This window comes from Bombus terrestris, chromosome 17, assembly GCF_910591885.1.
Source record: "Bombus terrestris chromosome 17, iyBomTerr1.2, whole genome shotgun sequence".
Classification (NCBI taxonomy): Eukaryota; Metazoa; Arthropoda; class Insecta; order Hymenoptera; family Apidae; genus Bombus; species Bombus terrestris.
In genome coordinates, this window is record NC_063285.1 from 11366163 (window position 1) to 11386806 (window position 20644).

At 27.6% G+C, this 20644-nt stretch overlaps 7 protein-coding genes across 17 annotated transcripts; 3 read left to right on the top strand and 4 right to left on the bottom strand.

The window, feature by feature from the left end:
• Positions 1 to 26: 26 nt before the first annotated feature.
• LOC100650546 (heparin sulfate O-sulfotransferase) lies at positions 27 to 1919 on the bottom strand. Of its 3 annotated transcripts, none has more exons than XM_003402048.4 (7): positions 1874 to 1919; positions 1119 to 1345; positions 963 to 1048; positions 755 to 893; positions 551 to 648; positions 332 to 489; positions 27 to 257 (listed from the first exon to the last, which is right to left on the bottom strand). In XM_003402048.4, exons 1-7 carry the CDS (start codon positions 1881 to 1883, stop codon positions 46 to 48), a joined length of 930 nt encoding a protein of 309 aa, XP_003402096.1. In that variant the 5' UTR covers positions 1884 to 1919; the 3' UTR covers positions 27 to 45. The 3 variants fall into 3 exon arrangements, with proteins under 3 accessions (XP_003402096.1, XP_012173387.1, XP_003402095.1); XM_012317997.3 differs by having other exon boundaries at positions 1841 to 1896; XM_003402047.4 differs by lacking the exon at positions 1874 to 1919 and adding an exon at positions 1464 to 1834.
• Positions 1920 to 2624: 705 nt separating this feature from the next.
• Positions 2625 to 3673, bottom strand: LOC100644109 (AP-2 complex subunit sigma). 2 transcript variants are annotated; one of them, XM_012317994.3, is made up of 4 exons: positions 3573 to 3673; positions 3236 to 3359; positions 2999 to 3172; positions 2625 to 2924 (listed from the first exon to the last, which is right to left on the bottom strand). In XM_012317994.3, exons 2-4 carry the CDS (start codon positions 3326 to 3328, stop codon positions 2823 to 2825), a joined length of 369 nt encoding a protein of 122 aa, XP_012173384.1. In that variant the 5' UTR covers positions 3329 to 3359; positions 3573 to 3673; the 3' UTR covers positions 2625 to 2822. The 2 variants fall into 2 exon arrangements, with proteins under 2 accessions (XP_012173384.1, XP_012173383.1); XM_012317993.3 differs by having other exon boundaries at positions 3236 to 3385.
• Positions 3674 to 3856: 183 nt separating this feature from the next.
• Positions 3857 to 10814, top strand: LOC100650305 (cilia- and flagella-associated protein 44). Of its 3 annotated transcripts, XM_048413853.1 has the most exons (24): positions 3857 to 4053; positions 4132 to 4294; positions 4371 to 4510; positions 4580 to 4874; positions 4951 to 5095; positions 5177 to 5367; positions 5433 to 5675; positions 5738 to 5916; positions 5976 to 6114; positions 6185 to 6458; positions 6539 to 6779; positions 6848 to 7118; positions 7198 to 7361; positions 7665 to 7877; positions 7961 to 8067; positions 8136 to 8190; positions 8311 to 8491; positions 8562 to 8747; positions 8806 to 9003; positions 9097 to 9633; positions 9722 to 9893; positions 10009 to 10307; positions 10387 to 10579; positions 10641 to 10814. In XM_048413853.1, the coding sequence occupies exons 1-24, from the start codon at positions 3857 to 3859 to the stop codon at positions 10658 to 10660; spliced, it is 4803 nt and encodes a 1600-aa protein (XP_048269810.1). In that variant the 3' UTR covers positions 10661 to 10814. The 3 variants fall into 3 exon arrangements, with proteins under 3 accessions (XP_048269810.1, XP_048269809.1, XP_048269811.1); XM_048413852.1 differs by having other exon boundaries at positions 10387 to 10814; XM_048413854.1 differs by lacking the exon at positions 8136 to 8190 and having other exon boundaries at positions 7961 to 8071; positions 10387 to 10814.
• LOC125386748 lies at positions 10687 to 11459 on the top strand. The gene is made up of 3 exons (XM_048413858.1): positions 10687 to 10858; positions 10939 to 11081; positions 11174 to 11459. Exons 1-3 carry the CDS (start codon positions 10687 to 10689, stop codon positions 11327 to 11329), a joined length of 471 nt encoding a protein of 156 aa, XP_048269815.1. The 3' UTR covers positions 11330 to 11459.
• A 219-nt stretch (positions 11460 to 11678) lies between these two features.
• On the bottom strand, positions 11679 to 15607 carry LOC100650423 (asparagine--tRNA ligase, cytoplasmic). Of its 5 annotated transcripts, none has more exons than XM_012317989.3 (11): positions 15506 to 15607; positions 14657 to 14817; positions 14241 to 14357; positions 13707 to 14117; positions 13460 to 13617; positions 13252 to 13395; positions 12994 to 13142; positions 12764 to 12892; positions 12428 to 12677; positions 12050 to 12313; positions 11679 to 11969 (listed from the first exon to the last, which is right to left on the bottom strand). In XM_012317989.3, the coding sequence occupies exons 3-11, from the start codon at positions 14272 to 14274 to the stop codon at positions 11838 to 11840; spliced, it is 1671 nt and encodes a 556-aa protein (XP_012173379.1). In that variant the 5' UTR covers positions 14275 to 14357; positions 14657 to 14817; positions 15506 to 15607; the 3' UTR covers positions 11679 to 11837. The 5 variants fall into 5 exon arrangements, with proteins under 5 accessions (XP_012173379.1, XP_012173378.1, XP_012173377.1 ...); XM_012317988.3 differs by lacking the exon at positions 15506 to 15607 and adding an exon at positions 15224 to 15239; XM_012317987.3 differs by lacking the exon at positions 15506 to 15607 and adding an exon at positions 14910 to 15054.
• Positions 15608 to 15682: 75 nt separating this feature from the next.
• LOC100650180 (TATA-box-binding protein) lies at positions 15683 to 18052 on the top strand. Of its 2 annotated transcripts, none has more exons than XM_012317984.3 (6): positions 15683 to 16422; positions 16503 to 16633; positions 16693 to 16936; positions 17009 to 17207; positions 17317 to 17446; positions 17664 to 18052. In XM_012317984.3, exons 1-5 carry the CDS (start codon positions 16129 to 16131, stop codon positions 17391 to 17393), a joined length of 945 nt encoding a protein of 314 aa, XP_012173374.1. In that variant the 5' UTR covers positions 15683 to 16128; the 3' UTR covers positions 17394 to 17446; positions 17664 to 18052. The 2 variants fall into 2 exon arrangements, with proteins under 2 accessions (XP_012173374.1, XP_003402092.1); XM_003402044.4 differs by having other exon boundaries at positions 15684 to 16422; positions 17667 to 18052.
• A 25-nt stretch (positions 18053 to 18077) lies between these two features.
• Positions 18078 to 20535, bottom strand: LOC100650060 (exosome complex component MTR3). Its single transcript, XM_003402043.4, has 4 exons — positions 20048 to 20535; positions 19208 to 19461; positions 18515 to 18661; positions 18078 to 18410 (listed from the first exon to the last, which is right to left on the bottom strand). The coding sequence occupies exons 1-4, from the start codon at positions 20193 to 20195 to the stop codon at positions 18138 to 18140; spliced, it is 822 nt and encodes a 273-aa protein (XP_003402091.1). The 5' UTR covers positions 20196 to 20535; the 3' UTR covers positions 18078 to 18137.
• Between the last annotated feature and the right edge of the window lie 109 nt (positions 20536 to 20644).

Sequence of the window (20644 nt, forward strand, 5' to 3'; positions counted from 1 at the left end):
ATTTTATAACAATTCCAAAAAGTATCTCTGCTTAAAAAAGTAAATTTATTTTGGACGTATCTTTTCATACATAAATCGTTGATTTACATCTTGAGGAGAAGCATTTATAAGTCGTTTCTTTACAGCATGGAAATGCATTAAAGCAAAGTTATACAGTTCATTTTCCATCTTCCAAACAACAGATTTTTGTATTTTGTCTATTGTTTCAGGTCGTGGATTGATCTTTTGAGTAGTTTGCCGCAAATGTGATTTATTATCTGCAATTTAATAATTCATTAGTAATTTAAAAAATCTTATTTCTTAATAAAATTTCGATTATATCATCTCTTACTATGCAAAAAAGAATTATAGGCTCCTCTAAAGAAACGTGGAAGTACAATTTGCAAAATTTCTACAAATTCTGTTAATTCTTCTGTCACTCCTACAAGGAGATAATGTTTTTGTAAATTTCTTTTTGCTTCTTCTAATGCCCAACTATTTCCAATTTCCCTATTAAATAATATTTGTTCATTATAAATTATGATAACTGTAATAATTCATTAAATCTTACCAACAAGCAGGATCATGACCACACAGAAATGGTATTTGTAACCACATATTGTCAGGATCACAATCTGGTTGTCCTGCCTCAATACACTCATCAAAAGTCTACAAAAATATATGTGATTTAGCATGATTAATATAATAATAATAAATATAAATTATTATTATTATTATTATTATTATTGTTATTATTATTATTATGAATACAAACCTTGGTGTCTCCATGCTTTTTTCTGATTAAATGTGGCCTAAAATTATCTCCATATCTTAAAAAGTAGTAATAGGAAACAAATCTATCTAAAGGTTTACGCAAGATATTTATGTATAAAGGCGATTGTCTTACACCAAATCTAAAGCATAAACATAATTTTTAAAAATAAAACAAATGTTTTTCATAATGAATATTTCTATATACTTACTTTTCAAAATTCAAGAATGCAACATGACCATGATAAAATGCTGGCTTTTTTGTATTCCAAACAGTTATATTATTTGCAAATTGAATCTACAATTTTTTAACGTATATTACAAATGAATTAATAAATAATAACAAATCAAGGATGATATAATATTACCTGATTAGGAAGTGTAAGCGTATGCATGTTATTAGAGACATTAATATGTAAAACATGGTATTTGTTGTGTTTGCACAGATCGTAGACCAAACCTACAAAGCTGGTTGATGCTGTCTTTGGTACCCTGTTGTAGATAATGATGAGATCATCAAAAGTTGATTTGTAAGAATGCTCACTAGCTTCAATCCCACTTTGAATATTGTTTTGTTCTTGCGTGATGGCATTGTCTGGAAGTACGATAGGATACCTATGTTATTCCATCACCTTTAACAGAACGAAATATTAAAAGGATGAAACTTTTGCTGTTACGAATTAATAAAATTAATTGTCTATTATAACGCCTACGCAATAGTTTGTAGTGATCCTCCAGGAAATTTAGTTTCATTTTTAAATAAATGATAGTGATTGTGAATATCACCACTAAAATCCATTGTAGTAAAAAGCTTCTGTGTATCATTATTTTTCTTATTAACTTTTTAATTGTTCTTTGTTATATGAGCAGGAAAATACACTTCATGAATTTTATGCTACTACCGTTTTTAACTTATAAATATTGATAAACTGTACTATACGACCAGTTTCATACGCAGATTCACTAAACGATAGTTATTTTGACCCAAACCAAACACTATACATTTTTATTAGTTAATAATATAATAAAATAGCAATTATATGTATTTTAGAAACAACATTAACTACAATTATTAAATATACGTATATACATATAATTGATATTTTATCTCCGTAAAGCTCACTTATCCACATCAATGAAGTTCGCTTCTATTACGTAAGTCGATAATCTAAGTCATCGATTAATCGCATATCGAATATCGATTATATTGAAACGAATATTGATGTATTAACCGAACAACTATTTTCAAAACTATGATAATGAAGATATTAAAATTTAATAGCTATTTAAAAATAAAATATCGTTGATAAAAAAAGTGTACATTTAAAATATGAATTGAATTAATGCATATTACGATATATAATTAACTTATAGTAATTTCAATATTTTTAATTCTTTCAAACAATTGTCAAATATTTATTTAAAATATCATACTTTTCATATAATTTGTTAACACGTAGAATTAGTATATATAAAAATTATAATATGAAAATTAATTACATGTAATGCTTCAAGTACTTACATTTTGTGAATACATTTAATATAGTCTCAAGCAGAACTTTTAAAAATCAATTGTATATATTAACTTTGCAGTAAAAAATCTCAGTTTATATGCGAAAGTTATATTTTTGTTTATTGATAAAATTATAATATTTATATGCATTTTTTTAATTTGTACAGAATAAGTAATAGTATATGTTATGTTTATATGTAGCAACATATAAAATGTTTTTATTATAACTTTCAAACATATTTATTTTCAAGTTCATTTAAAATTTACATAAGATAGAGTATGTATATCATTCAATAAAATGCATCATATAATAAAATTGATTAGTAAATACATTGCTTGTATGAAATTTTAACAATCAATATAAATTCTTAAAATGTTTCTCACTAACATTTATTCTAGCATTTTTATATTTTTACATAATAGTATCCTAAATTTATCATGTAAAAAAAGCAATGAAAATTAATAAATCAACTAACAGGATTTGTTGTCCTCGATGTATTTTACTTTTTACATTTATATAATATATTCAATTAATAGAATTAAATAATGTTAAATAAGTTTATTCCAATGAATTTAACATCAGGAGTTGTTTCAATACCTTTGTTTGACTAGTTTCCCTTATTTCACCAGCTAAGAACATTTCATCTACAACTGTATAGACCTATAACAAGTTTCACATTAGAATAAAATTACATTGTAATATAAATTTAGATATACACATACATAAAAAATTACCTTATAAAAATTAAACACAAGGTCCAACTCACATACATTATGGAAATATTCATTTAGTACTTCAACAAAATTATGTATTGCTTCTAGGTAACATAGATTATTATCATTGACATCAACGCAAATGCAAAAATATAAACCAGCATATCTTCTATATACAATTTTGAAGTTACGAAACTAAAATATGAAAAATTCAATATTTAATACATATTATAATGATACATGATATATAAAATTTACCTCAACAAAGTTAGTATGTTTAGCATCTCGTACAGTCACCACTGCATGAACTTCTTCTATTAGCTTCTGCTTCTCATCGTCATCAAAATTCATATACCATTTTGCCAATCTCGTTTTTCCAGCTCTGTTTTGAATGAGGATGAAACGGATCTGTACATTATTTGACAACTTTTTAGAGTTTATTTTGTTTGAATTGATAAATAATTTTGTAAATATATAAGCATTTACAATTTATAAGCTTTATTATTACAAGAAAAGAAGAGATTATATTTTACACTATTCAAGTAATGAAAACAAATACATTTACCAACACTTAATACACTTAATAATTACTTACCATGATTGATCTGTCTTTATAAGCTAACCAATGCTACAATTGCTGCACTTGACAATCGATTAACAAGAATACACGGGATCGAGTGACATTTGTTGACGCCCCTAAACCATCAAATTATGAATTAAACCGCACTCGTGTCTAGAAATCTGATAAGAAAATCTAGACAGTTCAATAATTACCTATAACAGTATATAACAAAATTTCAATTAAAATAAAGTATAATTGAAATTATTGAGAAAATACATATTTGTTCTATATTAGCTCTTTCTGCTTCAAATAACAAAATGGCCGATGGTGGCAAATTTGAATCCGTAAGTGGTGAAGATCTAGGACAAAACATAGAATTAAATTGGGAAACCGAGTATGAAAGCGTTGAGCAAAAAGAAGAAAACATAAATCAAGAGGAAAAAAAAGAGGAATATTCACTTATAGCTCGAAAACCTGATGATGGAACTATACCTGAAAATATTTTAGAATTTTTGTATCCTTAATAAAAAATAATCATTTTTCTTTCACTACATCTTTCTTCTTACATATTATATATTTAAATATGTGTTAGTTATTCTTATGGATATAACTGTCGAAAGTATTTCAATCTTTGTGTAGTCGATACAAATACTGTTGCTTTTGCTGCTGGCAATTTAATTCAGTTTTTCAATGTAAAAGAAAATAAAATGTGGTTTAAAATAGGTTCTGTTGGTACTGGTATTGGGTACATATCGGTAAATATTTGTATCTTTTTTTTTTAATACTAAAAAAGATTTAAATTTAAAAAATTCTATTATATTTTATTCTTAGAAAAATCCTATTTTTGAACACATTGCTGTTGGGGCAAATGGAGAAAACCCTCTAATAAATATTTTTAACTGGCCACTTATGAAAACTATAATTGTTTTAAAAGGTGGAACAACTAAACGTTATTTTCATTTATCATACAGGTAATCGTGAACCTACACAATTATTATTTCATTACAAAAGGTATAAAATTACATTTTGATAAATTATAGTCCAGATGGATTATTATTGGCATCGCAAGGTGGTGAACCTGATTATTATATTTCACTTTGGAATTGGAAAGAATCAAACATTATTTTGCAATGTAAATCTTATGTTCAAGATGTATATAATGTCACTTTCTCTAAATATATTCCTGGCCAGTTAACGTCTAGTGGAATAGGACATATTAAATTTTGGAAAATGTCTAAAACTTTTACTGGATTAAAACTTAAAGGTGAAATTGGTAAATTTGGGAATACTGAAATCTCTGATATTATAGCAATTCATCCCATGCCAAATGAGACTGTAAGAAAACATTAAATCTATTAAATAATAAAATTTATAGCTGTTTTAAATGTATAACTTTGAATAAATTTTTTAGATAGTCTCTGGTTGTGAGTGGGGTAACATACTCTTATGGGATGAAAGTTTAATCAAATTGGAAGCACGTAGAAAAAATAAAGAGCCAGCACATGTTGGCTATATCTCACAATTTGAGTTGCTTAGTGGAGAAATTATATCAATTGGTAATAAAAAAAATCTTATATGATTAAAAATTTAAAAAAACGTATATACAATAAATTATATTATGATCTGCGATAGTGTAGGATCTGATGGATGGATACGATTTTGGTTCTATGAGACCATAGACCATGCTGATCTTTCTGATAATGAACAATTTCTTGAAATTCAACCAATTTACGAATTTCAAATTGCAGAGGGAATAGAAAATGCAATGCTTATGAGTATCCAAAAGCAGGAACCAGATAATCCTGAAAAAACCATGTGGTATGCTCAGGTAAATAAGCACATTGTATTTAGGAAACATTCCAACATTTCAATATTCAAACAAATATTTAATAGGATGGAAATGGGGGACTGTGGCTACTTGACCTTTGTACTAGTAAAAAAGAACATGTTCAACAAAAACTTTTTACATGTCATGCTGGTCCTATTGTCGATATGGATACAGCAGATTGGGGACCCTTTGTAGCAACGCTTGATAAAAATGGAAATTTGCATATTTATAACTACATAGAAAAAGAATTAAATTTGATTTATAAATTTTATGACACTAGTAGTCAAGTAATTTGGCTTCCATGTAAGGTAAATTATTTCATTTTATTTTTAAGCGTTTTATACAAATACTATTTCATAGAAATGTTTAGATTGAAAAAACAGGTTCAACACTCGTATGTGCTTTTGAAAATGGTATTATTAGGATGATTACGGTAACAATACAAACAACAAATACCGGAAATGTAAAAATGGATAATACAAAACTAATTCAAGTTTTAAAACCACATTCAATGCCAATTACTGTAATGTCTTTAAATATATCTTGTAGGTGCGTATTATATGAACAAAATGATTGTACTTTAATTGTTATATATGACTTATTTTTAGCTTATTAGTAACGGGTAGCGATGATGCCACTATTTTTCTATTTAATATTCATACTACCAATAATTATCCTGCAATTGCACCTATTGGCTATGTGAAACTTCCATCACCTGCTACTTGCATGACATGGAATCCTCAAGAAGTAAATACAATTACTGAATACAAAAAAAACGTAATAAAAAAACAATAATTATAATTAATCGTACAAATAGGAAGCAACTCTATTAATTGGATGCTTAAGAGGAGATTGTATGGAAGTAAAATTGCCTACGATACCTCAGTCATACACAACAACTTCTTATGAATTAGTTAAATGTAGACCTGCATCATTTAAATTTGAATCAGTGAAGTCTGCGATAGAAAGACAAACTATAAAAGAAAAATATGAAGCAGAGAAAGAAGAAAGACTCAAAGAAAGGAGAAAAGAAATGGAACGATTAATTGCTGAAAATCCTCACATAATAATTGATGAAGATACATTTCTTAGTAATTATTTATTTTAAATTACGCTTTAGTAACTTAATTTAAATTGCATATTGCTTCTTTGTATTTATTTATTCTTTCAGCGGAGCTTGATGAAAAAGAAATGATTCTCCCAGAAATTTATATTCCAGAAATTCCAAATAAAGTTTTAATAGCACAATATGGCATTGATGGAAACATATGGTTATTTATGGCTGGGTTTGATGCAGGATATGTTTACGAATATCCACGTCCATTATCTGTAAAATTAAAACATAATAAACCCATTAGGAGTAGAATAATCGAACATGCAATAGACACAGAAATGCATAATTTCCTTTTTCGGTAGGGACATTTATAAATATTAAAAAAAAATAAAATATATAAAATTAAAAAATTACGGATTTTTTTAGGGAAAATAAGAAATATTTATATTTGGGAACACAATATGGACAGCTTTACGTCGTTAAGATAAAGGACAAAGATCCATTAGATTTTTCAGACTGTTGGATTTTACAAACACATGATCATTATAATGGACACATCTCTAATATTTTATTCGGTTATAATAAAGAAATATTGTTAACATGTGGCCAAGATGGAAATATATTTTCTTTTAAAATCAATGATGATACACCATATGAGGAATATGAAATACCAAAGTTAGAGTATTCTCTTTTTATAGTAAGTTAATTTCTAATTAATTAAGTTATTTTTTAATTAAGTTAAATCTAGTACTTATAATTGCAATATTTGTAATTAGCCTGAAAGTGTCGAAGATATTGAAGATGCTGATTATCCAAATTTGGAAGAAGTAATTACTAAAATAGAACAAGATAGAATTTTTTCAGTTGCAGAGAAGAAAAAGAAAAAAGTACTTGAAATCATACATGATTTAACAGAAGAATATGTTAAAATTATTACAAGGTATATGTTCTGTTTTCTTAATTAAAGAAGCAAAGGACCAAAACAACAAATGATCTTGTTTTATATTATTATTATTATTTTGATGTCCTCTCTTTTGTAATGCGATAATTAATTATACATATGTTTAATTTGGAATTGCCTGGATTTTATATTTCTTTATTCTTTGGTTCAATGTTTTTCATGTAATTTATTTATTATTGTTCTTGTTATTACTACTATTATTGTTACTTTTATTATTATTGTCATTATCATAATCATCATGCTTGTTAAAGTCTATTATTGAGATTTCTTTCGTTTATTAAGGAATAAACATCTCCTGCATTCACAACGAATATCGCAGTTTGAGCTGGATCCTAGAATAGTAGAAGACTTAGAACAGCAACTGAATACACATAAAACCTTAACAGAACGAAAGCTACAATTTGAAGTAGAAAAGAGGAAATTAGAATTACAAAAGCTTATGGACCATTTTGTTACATCTATTACTTACTTACCTTTTGCAGTGCATGGTATATTGTAAGTATTATTGTTTTTTTAATTATGTTCATTAAATAATGTTTACTAAAATTACAAGGTTGTTTATGAAAATTTAAAAACAGAGATGAAAATAGAGCAGTATATTCTTTGAGAGAATTACACCTAGATACTGACAACATTTTAAAATGTATGAAATTGCTGAAGGACAAAGATGAGCAACAGAAAGTAGGCAGGTATTTTTATTTTTTTATTATATAAATTTATATTATGTTTCTTAACTTTAAATTATTTTACAAGAAATGGAATTGCAGCTAAAGTTGGATAATAATTTATTCTGCGAAAAAACAACTTTGTATGTCCTTTACTATTTATAATATTTGTATGAACTATTATTAATTAACTAATTTTTAGTCATGTAAATTATTTAAAGATATTTTACTCTTTTCATATGCATTTTGTTATTAAATTATAGAATAATGCAAGAACAGGTTAAGGAAGACAAACAGAAATCAGAAGAACAAGAAATACAATATTTGGAAGGATTCTTAGCTGAAGATTTTAGCGATTTATCATCTGGATTAGGATTACAAATTAATCGAATGTTGTTAAAGTACAAGGAAAAGAAAGCTAGATTGATTGAACGACAGAAAGAAGTAAGTACTTTACTATAGAAAAGATCACAATAAAAATAATGTGTATCTTTCAAAAATATGTTATATATAGTGGCAGAAACTACATGCAAAAAAGCCAAATTTAGTTAAAAGTCGTTTGGAAGATGCAGTTTTCCTTGAAAAAGCGAAACAATCCATTGGTGAATACAATTTGAAAATGAATGTCGACTTTAGTTTAATGAAGAAAAAAGAAACTGCCGCCATAAAATATAAACAACTTATAGATTGTAGAGATAAGGTAAAATTGATAAAAAATTCAATGCTACAATAGTTTTTGACATAATTATTTTTTATAGCTTCATCATTTGCGAGAGAACTTTAATACAAAATTGAAAACGATTGCATTGAAAAAAGAAAAGATGCAGAAGGATGTTAGTAAATTAACAGAAGTTCTTAAAAAAATTCACACAGAAATTCCATTAAAAAATATAAAACCTTTACCACATCCACCAAAACTGTATTTTGATATTGAATTTCCTGAACATAATCTTGAAGTTAGTTATATTTTTTTAGTTAGTTAGATATAATTAATGATTACTTGTAACTAAATTTATGTAAAATCCCTTTTTATAATAATACCATTACAGCTTCAGAAATATGTATCTATGTCGGAAAAGGTGCAACAAGTAAAACGCCAAAGGCAATCATTAATTATAGATCAATTAATAGATCATTCTGATTTAGAATATGAAGTATTATATTGTGATGATAAAGCTATCTTTCACAAAGGACAAGAAAGTCTCTATATTCTTATTTCTGCTTCACAAATGAAAATAAAGGATCATTCATCCATAGCTGGAGATTTAATTCGAAATCTTAATATAAATGACTCTGTTCAAACTACCTGGGAACGTGAAATGAAACGTTCTCGAATGTGGCGAAAAATATATGAACAAGATTGTATTTTACGATATATCAGCGCCGAATACAAACAATTGGAAAAAGATTTAGATGAACTAGAAGAATATCGATTAGACGTAGTATATCAAAGTACATATATAAATCTGAATTTGTTAACTCTATACGAAGAATTTATGATCCTGCGGGAATCTGAAACAATGGAACATGCACTTGAAGAGAAAGTTATTGATAAATCAAATGAACGTGTTACAATGATGTTAAAGGTTATTATCCCTATAACAAAGATAATAATGATTTATATATTAACCAATTATTTATTAACAACATTATATTAATACATGATGTTAATAGATGCAAGCTACAAATATTAATATTGCTGCACGAGAAGAAGAAATAAAAAAATTGCATATAAAAATTAAAGATACTGCTACTGACTTTACAAAAGCTATTGCTGATAATAAATTTCAAAATTTCCTTCAAAAAATATTCAAGAGAAAATATACAGCATTAAAAAAACAAAATGGTATTAAATTTTCTTTCTAAAATTTTTAACTTTATAATTTTTAGTTGAGCTAAATTTTTTAGATTAGTTAACTTTAATAATTTTCGTAGTTAATTTTCGTAATTATAATTTGTAGGTTCTTTAGATTCGATTACACAATCATCAGAAACTAGTTCTGAAGAAACAGATGAAACAATAGATTCTGAAACTGAGTACATTCCATTTGATGAAAATGTCTGCCCAATGGGCTGTGATACACAATTATATGACATGGCATTTTCTATGAGAGAAAAACGATATACATATGAATTGCAAATCAGAGAAGAACAAAGAGAAATAGAATTATTGCAGAAAGAATTAGATACTGATATCAAACATTTAAGAATTATTGAAAGTACTTTAAAATACAATGAAGAAGAACTGCAAAATTTTGTGGTATTTTTAAACATTATTATATTATATATATAATAATTTGCAAAATAACTTATGAACTAAAGCGTTTTATTTTTCATAGCTGGATAAGCAAAAAAAATTAAATGAAATTAATGTAACAGTCATATTAAAAATTCATCAATTACAGCACATATTAGACTCTGGATGCACTGCAAGCATTCAAAATTGTATAGTTTTTAATAAAAAAGAATTAGCGAATTTATATGCCAGAGTTGGAGAATTGCAAGATGAAACATACAACTTAGAAGAAACCCGCAAGTATACTGAAAAATATAATAGTTTCTAAAAACGAAATATATTTATGGTTTATTGCAGGAAAAATGAAGTACATCTAAAACGAATAAAATTGGACTTAAAATATATGGAAACTCAAAATAAGAGGCTGAAGGAATACATTAAAGAAAAAATGATACAAAAATTTGGTTGTAAAGTGTCTTTGATTAACCTTTATCAGACTATTTTACAAAGATTAATTTATGATACAAAAATTGATGTACGGAAAATTATGAAGAGTTTATCTAAAAACATAGAAAGTAAATTATAAAAATTTGGAATTTTATAAAATTATTTTGATAAAAATTTAATAAACAATTTTAATAGTAAAATTTTTTAGATGCAAAATGGAATTGTAATAAAGGATTAATTGTTTTAAAAACTTTAATTCGAAATAATACCGAAAAGTTAAGTTTCTTGACAATATTAGAAAAAGAAAAATTCAAACTTAGAAAAATTTTGGAACAAACTTTACTCTCAGAAGTAAGAGAAATTTTGTTGCACCTACATATATCAATATACTGCGTAATTACATTTTTTAGATTATTTAACTTAATTATTATTTCATCTTACAGGAAAATATGCTACAAATAGAACATGAGCACAAAGTTGACATAGTTGCACTTGAAAATATTCTTTATAATCAAATACAGCAAAAACATATACTGCAATATGATATAGAAAGTCTTAAAACTGGATCAAAAAAATTATCTTCAATTTGTTTGGATTAAAATATATCATAAAAATATTAACTTTAAGTATAATTATTAGTTAGTTAATTATACAGTTAATTAATTATATAGTGGTTTATTTATATAATCATTTGGCACGCTTGAAAATAAAATTTCTTGAATTGGCCAATTTTTGATTTGATTTTCGGCGTTATCACCGACCATGTCAATCCAATGATCGCGATATATTCCGATAGGTAATCGTTACGATGGTTAAGAGAAACATAGGAACATTTCCTTCGCTACTGTCTCTTCTATTTTATACATCGCACCTCATTCCGTAACGGTCTCCGATCGGAATATATATTAATACATAGATATGTTCAAACATAAATTACAAATTCATAAATTGATAATTGCTTTAATCTTGATTTATTTTTGAATACAGAGATTTCTCATTTTTCAATAATTCTGTCGGAATTAAATTTTTGAAAGCTTGCAATAATTTATCAATTAATAACGCAAATTCATTCATCAGATATAAATAATAATGTTCATATCTTATATTCTAAGGTCGACAACGTTCCAAGAAACGTGGATAAAGACATGCTTCGCGTATATGATATCTATTCAAAAGCCAGCATAAAAATCTTTCAAGACCTAATCCAAATCCACCATGAGGACAAGTTCCATATTTTCGCTAAAAGAAAAGTGCATAAAAAATTTAGCGAAATTAACATAAGACAATATGTCATCATAAACAGAATCGATGGTGCCTACCTGATCGGTATACCAATAGTATGGTTTTGGGTCTATGTTTGCACTAGAATAGCCTTCCAACAATTCATCATAGTCCCAAATACGCATCGAACCTCCAACTATTTCACCAACATTCGGTAAAAGCACATCCACCGATTCTGTAAGACGTTTGTCATCAGCGCAACGTTGCATATAAAACGATTTGATTTCTGCAGGAAATCTACACAACATTATCGGTTCATTTATTATATCGGTCATTTTTCTCTCTGGCATTTCTGGAATGTCCTATAGATGAAAAAGATTATTATTTCTTTCCCTCCTTTTTTCCGCTAACATAAATAAAACAAAGGATAAGAATTTTGTAGCAAAACAATAATCAAATAATTTTATTGAATGTACTTCGCCAAATTCATAAAATGTTCCATCATCTTTGGTTATATTGTTAATTTGAAGATATTCGATTGCATCTTTGTAATCCATTCTTTTGAATGGCTTTCGTGGTATTTTAAAATCAGGATTTAATTCTTTGACTAAATAACCAAACTTTGATTTAAGGACACGATCAACGACATCACATATCATATCTTCTAATCGATCCAATAATTCTTCGAATGTAATAAATGCATATTCCGCCTCCACATGTGTATATCTGGAAGTTAAATGTTTTATGTGAATTTGACTTAAAATACGCTCAGATTATTAAAAAAAAAAAAACATTAAATTCTGCATATTTACTCTGCAAGATGTCTCCGAGTCCGAGATTGTTCTGCTCTATAAGACTGCGCAATACAATATACATCACCCATTGCTGGAAGGCAAGTTTCTAAATAAAGCTGTGAACTTTGAGTCAAAAATGCTTCTTCTCTAAAACAAAAGGTTAAATTCTCAAATGATAATTAAATTAGGTTAAGAATACAATACTGTTTTAATGAACAGGTATAAATTCGAATAAGTGATATGTTTACCCAAAGTAATCTAGCTTGAATAATGTTGATCCACCTTCTACCTGCGTTTGCACTAGTGTTGGTGGTGTTACTTCACTGTAACCCTTTTCATTAAAGTGATCCCTAAATGCCTGCATCAACACAGATCTCACAAGTAATACACGAGATGTCTAAAACAAATGAATTCACTGAAATTTATTTGATCAAATGAAAATTTATATTTATTATTTTTCTATAGTTATACTTTTAATAAATGGCTTATTACACCAATTATCTTACGTTTTCACCACGAATCATAATATGTCTATTATCTAATTGCACATCAGGAAGAGCTTCTTCGTTTAAAATGGAATCTGCACCACCAGGAGGAGATGTTCCTATTAATCTCCAATAATCAACATGTAATTCATGTCCATTCGGAGCCTAGGAAGGATAAGAAACATAGAAATTTGAGAAGCTCTTGTCAAAATTACATCTGGTATCATACATTTTTTCCCTCTGGTACGATCTTGAGAGTTCCAAATATTTCAATGGAAGCTTCTGTGGATAAGGTCAATGCATTGTACGTTTGGCATAAAATATTGCTAAGTACACATTGTAGAAAGCCTGTTCCATCTCTCAATGTAATAAACATAAGTGCTCTCCCTAAAAAGGTGTGAGATATTAATGTTAAGTTAGTAGGTACAAAGTGAATACATAATTTAAAATTTAGGTTACAAATATATATATTATACCCTGACGTCTAAGCCTATGCACCCATCCAAAAAGTTTTACTCGTTGATCTCGATGATAGATACTATCTCGAATTTTTATACAAATTGCAGGTGGCAAAGTGGTATCTTCTTGAATTATAATTGTTTTAGCTTCTTCCAAGTTCTTCAATCTTTTCTCTTCATCTTCTAATAACTTCTTTTGTTTGTCTTCATTCTTATATTCATTCCTTGCCCAAATTTTTTGTGCTTTTTTAAATTGTGATTTCGATACTATCACATATTTTTTTCCATCCTCGTTAGAATCTTGATAAAATGGTGGAAATGGCTCTTTTCCTACATAACGCATTGCTCTTAAAATCGTTTTAAAAGGATTAGTGTCAGTACCATTGCCAGTCTCATCGTTCCCATACTTTTGAGAAGTATAAATTGCATCTGAAAGAAAATTGTAAAACTTCTTTATTCCTTCATAGAAAAATAATATATATATTAAAGATAATTTAAATTTTATTAAAACCTTTTATTTTTGAGAAATTATAAAAACATATGCAATTTTACCTAATAATGATTTAGAAGACTCCATCACTGGCATATTACTTCTTCTTAATGACTTTTCCCTTGTATTTTATTATCTTTGCTTTCAATTTATTAATTATAGTACAGTTGCGTTTTAATCTATGAAAATTAGAAGATTTATAGTAATTACATATCTGAACTTTTCTATGTGTGTTAGTTTAGTCTCAGTAGAACTAGTAACAATACATGTGCTGTACAAGTAAATAAGTATGTTTGTTATCATCTATACCTGATACAACGTGCATTTTATAATTTCTAGTAAAAATCTTTAGTTTTACTCATTCGTGGTACACCATATGCTTTTACATATATACATACAAATATAAATCATTTATATACGTATATATTATATGTATGATTAATACGAATGATCACAAGGTGGCTACCTAGGTACTTACTGTTAGATAGTAACGTGGCACAACGTCGCAACGCAACTCACATTTATGTAATATCTATAATTTGTATGATTTGATTAAAAGGCTAAATTTTAGTTTAGGGGACGAAACATTATTGAACCGTTCTCTTTGCAATCCTGTATTTACCGACGTGACGATTCGACCTAAAAAAAATAAGTTTTAAGATGCGAAATCCAGTGGTTCAAAGATTAAGCGTACACAAAGTCGAGAATTTTTATCGTATTTGGCAGGTTACTTCGATGCTATATTGACTTCTAGCTATCATCTGACTGGTCCACACAAATGAGTATTGAATTTAAGTTCGCTGGAAATTATCTTGATCGGGGTAATCAGCCGTTTTGAGGCGACTGGAGAGTAACGAATATCCCAAACCTAATCTAATACCGTGTCTGTTTAAATGTTATAGATAAAGATATGTAAAAAATTAAGCGAGAACCTGTTAATAATAACAGGAAAAAATATCTATACAAGCCCATTTATTTCCTTATTTATTTCCTTTAATCGTTATTTTATAAATTCGGCAAAGCTGTTGAACAGGTAACTCCTCACCGATTCTAATGTCTTTGCGATATATCCTCAAGGTTAGGGTTTCATCAAAGTCAAGGTTTGATACCATAGCTATGTACTTTCTGTCTATATTTTATATAAAATTGTATATTAGAACTTATCCGTGAACTCAGAATATCTCAACGTCAATAGATTTAAATCGCCCATTTCTTAAACCGCCCTTACACAGCCCGCAACATTTAAACAGTTTAACTCTGCCTACTTCTTTCCATTATTAATTCATTTGCACCGTATAATTATGTGTAGTTATATACTAATACTAACCCTTAACTTATGAATTTCCTTCAGACTTGCGGTTTTGCAATTTGTTTCCATAAAACTTTAATTTATTTTCATTCTTATGAAAGGATTACATTATGTTGCTAGCGCCATTTACGCTCCCCGCGCCATTACGCAGGGATAATTCGAAGCAGGGAAAAGCGTTGTAATTGGGCGATCGTAGCACCTCCCTACTAATCATTGCGAATTAATTTCGAAAAAAGAAACTGATCTCTGTTAGTGGCGAGAAAAATTCAAACCTACCTTAACAGTTACAAATCTATGGTAAACTTTAAATTAAGTAGTTGTAAACAAACAAGAATGAGTAAGAAATAAGAATAAGAACAGGGATACAATAAAAATTTGAATTTATTTCTGTATAAGGAGTTTATATACTAATTTTTTCATCAAGTATAATGACAAAAATTCAAAGTATTATTTATCGAAGAACATAACCTATGAATATAATGGTTTAAGATTTTTTTTAAGATATGAGCATCATTGATATTATAGAAGTATACTGCACGTTTACGAATCTTCAGCAATTATTTGTCTACCTATAAGTTATTCCAACATTTTTTGGAGTTACGTATTTGCTATTGTTGTATTTTCCAACGTAAAAGAAAAAAATGGATCAGATGTTGCCTAGTCCCGGATTTAGCATACCAAGCATTGGTACTCCTTTACATCAGCCAGAGGAGGATCAGCAAATTTTGCCTAATGCGTTACAACAACAGCAACAGCAACAATCGCAGCAACCACAACAACCACAACAACAATATCAATTACAACAATTGCATGCTATGAGTCCAAACATCCAAAGTGGAATGCTTATGATTGGGACGCCACAAAAAACTATGCATGCCTATGCAACAGCACCTACATTTGCAACACCACAAAGTCTTATGCAACCACAAACACCGGTATGATTAAAATATAATCATTGAAAATTTATTGAATGCTATCTGTAATACTAATTTAAAAAATATTATATTCTTTATAGCAAAATATGATGTCTCCACATCTACAAAATAGTAATCATATAGCTCCTCCGTCTATAGCGCCGTCTACTCCTGGTCCTATGACACCTATGACACCAGCTTCTGCAGATCCAGCAATACTACCACAACTTCAGTTAGTAAAAACATTAATTTACAATGAAAAATATTTAGTATGTTCTATTTGTGTTACAGGAATATTGTTTCTACAGTTAATTTAAACTGCAAGTTAGATTTAAAAAAAATAGCTCTTCATGCTAGAAATGCAGAATATAATCCAAAGAGATTTGCCGCAGTTATTATGAGGATAAGGGAACCAAGAACTACTGCTTTAATATTTAGTAGTGGAAAAATGGTTTGCACTGGAGCAAAAAGTGAAGAAGATTCTCGATTGGCTGCAAGAAAGTATGCCAGAATTATTCAAAAGCTTGGTTTTCCTGTTAGTAAATATCCTAAGATATATCATTTATTTTTTATCAATTATTATTAATTTAATCTATTTTGGATAAAGGCAAAATTTCTTGATTTCAAAATACAAAATATGGTAGGCAGCTGTGATGTGAAATTTCCAATTAGATTAGAAGGATTAGTACTTACGCATGGACAATTCTCTTCATATGAACCAGAACTCTTCCCTGGACTAATATATCGTATGGTTAAACCCAGAATTGTTTTACTGATATTTGTTTCAGGAAAAGTAGTTTTAACAGGTTAGTAATTATTGTATATTTATTAGGTGGAGATTTTGTATATATTAATAATTCATTCTCCAAACTATTTTCTATATTTCTTTTAACTTTCTTACTATCATTTGAATAGGAGCAAAAGTTAGGCAGGAGATCTATGAAGCATTTGATAATATCTATCCCATTTTGAAGAGTTTTAAAAAGCAGTGAATTTATTTTTCTTTAAAACCGTTAATATTATGTGTTACATGGGTAAAACTGAGGTAAGCTATTTTAGTTTTTATGTGAAAGACTAATAAGATAAACTTTTTCTATGTATTTCTATGATGTTAAAAGATTTAAAAAATGATTAAAATATGTAGTGAAATATATATTTAAAGATATGAAATGAACGAATTAAAGAATATTTTTGTTAAAATAATTATTTAAGGAAAAGTTAAATATTTATCAATCAAAGCTTTATTAGACAACATTTAAAAGCAGGATCTTCAAAATTTATCCTCATGGAATAACCTGAGAAAATACCGACCACTTAGGAAGTAAAGTGTCTTCTCGATAACATGGTGCCTTGATCGAGAGGTAGTTATTGCTATACAGTTTGATTTTTAACTTATATATTTATATAATGTATATATTATTGGTGTAAAACAAATTTTATTTTATTTAATGCACTAAGTATAGTTCCAATTAAATAGAGATGGCTAATATTTTATTATATGCAAATAACAGCGAAGAAAGGTATTTATACGATTATCTATATCCTTAAATATGTTCATAACTCTGTAAAAATTAGATGACGTTTTGATGTATTGTAATATTGGATTAGGTATTTAAATGCCAGATAAGAATTATATAAATATTCAAGTATATATATTATACAACTTTTTTATTATAGAAATATATATTTAAATACAACACAAAATTGTTTCTTAATTAAGTATTTTACTATTTTGTTTAATTATGTAGTTTCATAATAGTTTTTACTAAACATTGTTGAAGTACAGGACAAATATCTTTATTAGCTGCTGTTAAAATTTCTGTTGCTTGTACAACAGAATTTGTGTTAATACTGCCAATTAAAAATACTTCAGATATTTGATTATGTTGTGGAAGACTAGCTAATGTAATTATCCCATGATTAAAATCGCCTTGGTTATCTGGTTGTGTATTGCATATTGCTTCTTCTATGTCCGTAGGATCCATTAAGTAATGATTATCATATATACCCTGTATTTTTGTTAAAATTAATAGTTAAAACACAGACAATAAAACAAAGTAATTGATGAAAAAATTGTAATCTTAGTAGTAATTTTTTGAATGATATTACTTACTATAGTAGAAGCTGTAACTAAACCAAACATAGGAACACCTGCATTAGCTAAAGCAGTACTAGCAGCCATAATTGCAGCTGCTAATGAAGAACCAGCATTATCCAGGACCATTACATATACATCTACTTGAAAATTAGGAAATTCATGCTGAAAGAGCCGTATTATATTTCAATTTATCATATGCACAATATATTCATATTTTATTTTAAAAAATGCAATCTTCTATTTTTAATACCAGGAATGAGTGAAAATATTTGATACATACTGTAATCATAATATTTTCTTTATGAATACTGAATCATAATATATGGAAAAAATTAACTAGATTCTGAGAAAATATAAAACATAAAATAAATTAAATAAATAAAAATAAATTGGTTTTATATATATTGATTTTACTTAAGATAAATAATTTTTTAAAAAGTAAGTTACTATGTACATAACTGAACCCATTTTAAATTAGATTGCAAACTTTAGTCTTAATTCTATTAGAACAAGATAAATGACATTTCTATCAGTAATTATATCAATTTGTAACAGTTATTACATGCATAATTCTATGTTAAAAAAATAATATAAATTTATAAAATTTTATAATTGCATAATCAATAGAATGTTTTACACATATATCTTACTTATGTTTTTTTATCTTAAATTACTAATAAGACTAATAATATATATACATATATTTACCAAGCACACAGCTGGTTCTAATGCCCTCTGTAAAATTAAGCTATATTGTTTTTCTTCTGCATTTTGCTGATGAACTTTTCGTTTTTGACAAGAGAATGGTGCAAATTTAAATTCACAATAAATTTCTCCTTGTGCGTAGTAGCTATTCTTGTTTGATACCTCCCTAGGATCAAACACCGAACAAACTACTTTTGTATTTCCCAATTCTATATATGCAGAACCTTTGGCTTGACTAACTATACCTGCTTTTAAAACTGTAAAAATAAAAACGTAAACAATTACTTTTATATTGTCTACTTGCATATATTTATCGGTAATGTAAAAAGTAATAGCCAGCAATTTAGTCAATATCTTCGAATTTTTCTAACTTTAATATATTAAGATCTAAATAAGCAAATATCACAAGAAAAGTGTCGCAAACAATTATAAGTGCTCTTAATTGTAAATTAAAACTAGATCTAAACCTAATTTAAATCTAAGACATACCGTATATTAAATTTTGTAATTTCACGATTCGTTCACTAAATCTAAGCGTAACCTTAGCCTAAACCGCACAAATAATGAGTTAGAGTTTTACCATGCTCTAAGTCTATACCACAGCTATTTTGTTAACAAATATTTTATTAAACTTTCTTTCTAACTGTTTACTATTTACATTCATTCACTTAATTTGCATTTATATGGTTAGGTTTAGTTTTAATTTAACATTAAAAATATCTATAAGTGTTTGTAACATTTCCTTTTTAATAATATTTTGACTTTTTAAATAACCCTTTCCATATTAAAGTATAGAAAAGATCGTAGATACCGATCAAATTATGATGTAATTCACAGTCTTACATATTTTTCGCATTTCATTGTTGGTCCGTTTATCACTTCTTTCACTAAGATCGTATTTTACTTCGTCACTTTTTTCATCGACATCAGAGTAAATATGATAAGGCACAGTTACTTCTGGACCATTAAGTCGTTTTTGATCGATAGGCATTTTTAATGAATAGAATAGTTATTGTTTTTATTAAAACACTTTTGACCAGTAGAAACGAAATAGAAATAACACTTAAACACAGTTTATTTCAAAGTTAAAAAATTATTAAGCTCTTAATATCCGATTCATAAATAGTTGGTTCTAATCCTACTTATTATGTTCAAGTGCTTTTTTTGGATTTTTGATTTTCGCGAACCACGTTCTTCTATTCCCTTCGTTATTCTCGACTCCTCTGTACACCATTCGTATTGTCTGTCCTTGTCGCATAGTATCGCCCTTTCTGTTAAGAACCATTCCTATGTCAACTCATGTCACAAATGTATCGCACTCTTTATTAGACACAGTATATACAACTGTCCTTGTCATACAATAATGCGTTCTTTGTCCTATGGACAAATCATGTGCTGACATCTATCAAAGGCGGAAGGAACAGCGACATAGAGAATGTG

Bases quoted from the DNA above. Each gene is read 5' to 3' on its own strand.
- LOC100650546 (XM_003402047.4), bottom strand. From the start codon at position 1,575: ATGATACACAGAAGCTTTTTACTACAATGGATTTTAGTGGTGATATTC. The intron at 894-962 runs GTAAGTATATAG...TTTATGCTTTAG, and splicing joins GCATTCTTGAATTTTGAAAA to ATTTGGTGTAAGACAATCGC. The intron at 649-754 runs GTTTGTATTCAT...ATATTTTTGTAG, and splicing joins AAAAGCATGGAGACACCAAG to ACTTTTGATGAGTGTATTGA.
- LOC100644109 (XM_012317993.3), bottom strand. The intron at 3,173-3,235 runs GTAAATTTTATA...TTCATATTTTAG, and splicing joins AACATACTAACTTTGTTGAG to TTTCGTAACTTCAAAATTGT. The intron at 2,925-2,998 runs GTAATTTTTTAT...AACTTGTTATAG, and splicing joins TTGTGTTTAATTTTTATAAG to GTCTATACAGTTGTAGATGA.
- LOC100650305 (XM_048413852.1), top strand. From the start codon at position 3,857: ATGGCCGATGGTGGCAAATTTGAATCCGTAAGTGGTGAAGATCTAGGA. The intron at 4,295-4,370 runs GTAAATATTTGT...TTTTATTCTTAG, and splicing joins CTGGTATTGGGTACATATCG to AAAAATCCTATTTTTGAACA. The intron at 9,004-9,096 runs GTTAGTTATATT...ATACCATTACAG, and splicing joins TTCCTGAACATAATCTTGAA to CTTCAGAAATATGTATCTAT.
- LOC125386748 (XM_048413858.1), top strand. From the start codon at position 10,687: ATGGAAACTCAAAATAAGAGGCTGAAGGAATACATTAAAGAAAAAATG. The intron at 10,859-10,938 runs GTAAATTATAAA...AAAATTTTTTAG, and splicing joins TTTATCTAAAAACATAGAAA to ATGCAAAATGGAATTGTAAT. The intron at 11,082-11,173 runs GTAAGAGAAATT...TTCATCTTACAG, and splicing joins AACAAACTTTACTCTCAGAA to GAAAATATGCTACAAATAGA.
- LOC100650423 (XM_012317989.3), bottom strand. From the start codon at position 14,274: ATGCCAGTGATGGAGTCTTCTAAATCATTATTAG. The intron at 13,618-13,706 runs GTATAATATATA...ACACCTTTTTAG, and splicing joins GCATAGGCTTAGACGTCAGG to GGAGAGCACTTATGTTTATT. The intron at 13,143-13,251 runs GTAAGATAATTG...CATTTGTTTTAG, and splicing joins TTATGATTCGTGGTGAAAAC to ACATCTCGTGTATTACTTGT.
- LOC100650180 (XM_012317984.3), top strand. From the start codon at position 16,129: ATGGATCAGATGTTGCCTAGTCCCGGATTTAGCATACCAAGCATTGGT. The intron at 16,423-16,502 runs GTATGATTAAAA...TATTCTTTATAG, and splicing joins TTATGCAACCACAAACACCG to CAAAATATGATGTCTCCACA. The intron at 17,208-17,316 runs GTTAGTAATTAT...TCATTTGAATAG, and splicing joins AGGAAAAGTAGTTTTAACAG to GAGCAAAAGTTAGGCAGGAG.
- LOC100650060 (XM_003402043.4), bottom strand. From the start codon at position 20,195: ATGCCTATCGATCAAAAACGACTTAATGGTCCAGAAGTAACTGTGCCT. The intron at 18,662-19,207 runs GTAAATATATGT...CGGCTCTTTCAG, and splicing joins TAGAACCAGCTGTGTGCTTG to CATGAATTTCCTAATTTTCA. The intron at 18,411-18,514 runs GTAAGTAATATC...ACAAAAATACAG, and splicing joins TAGTTACAGCTTCTACTATA to GGTATATATGATAATCATTA.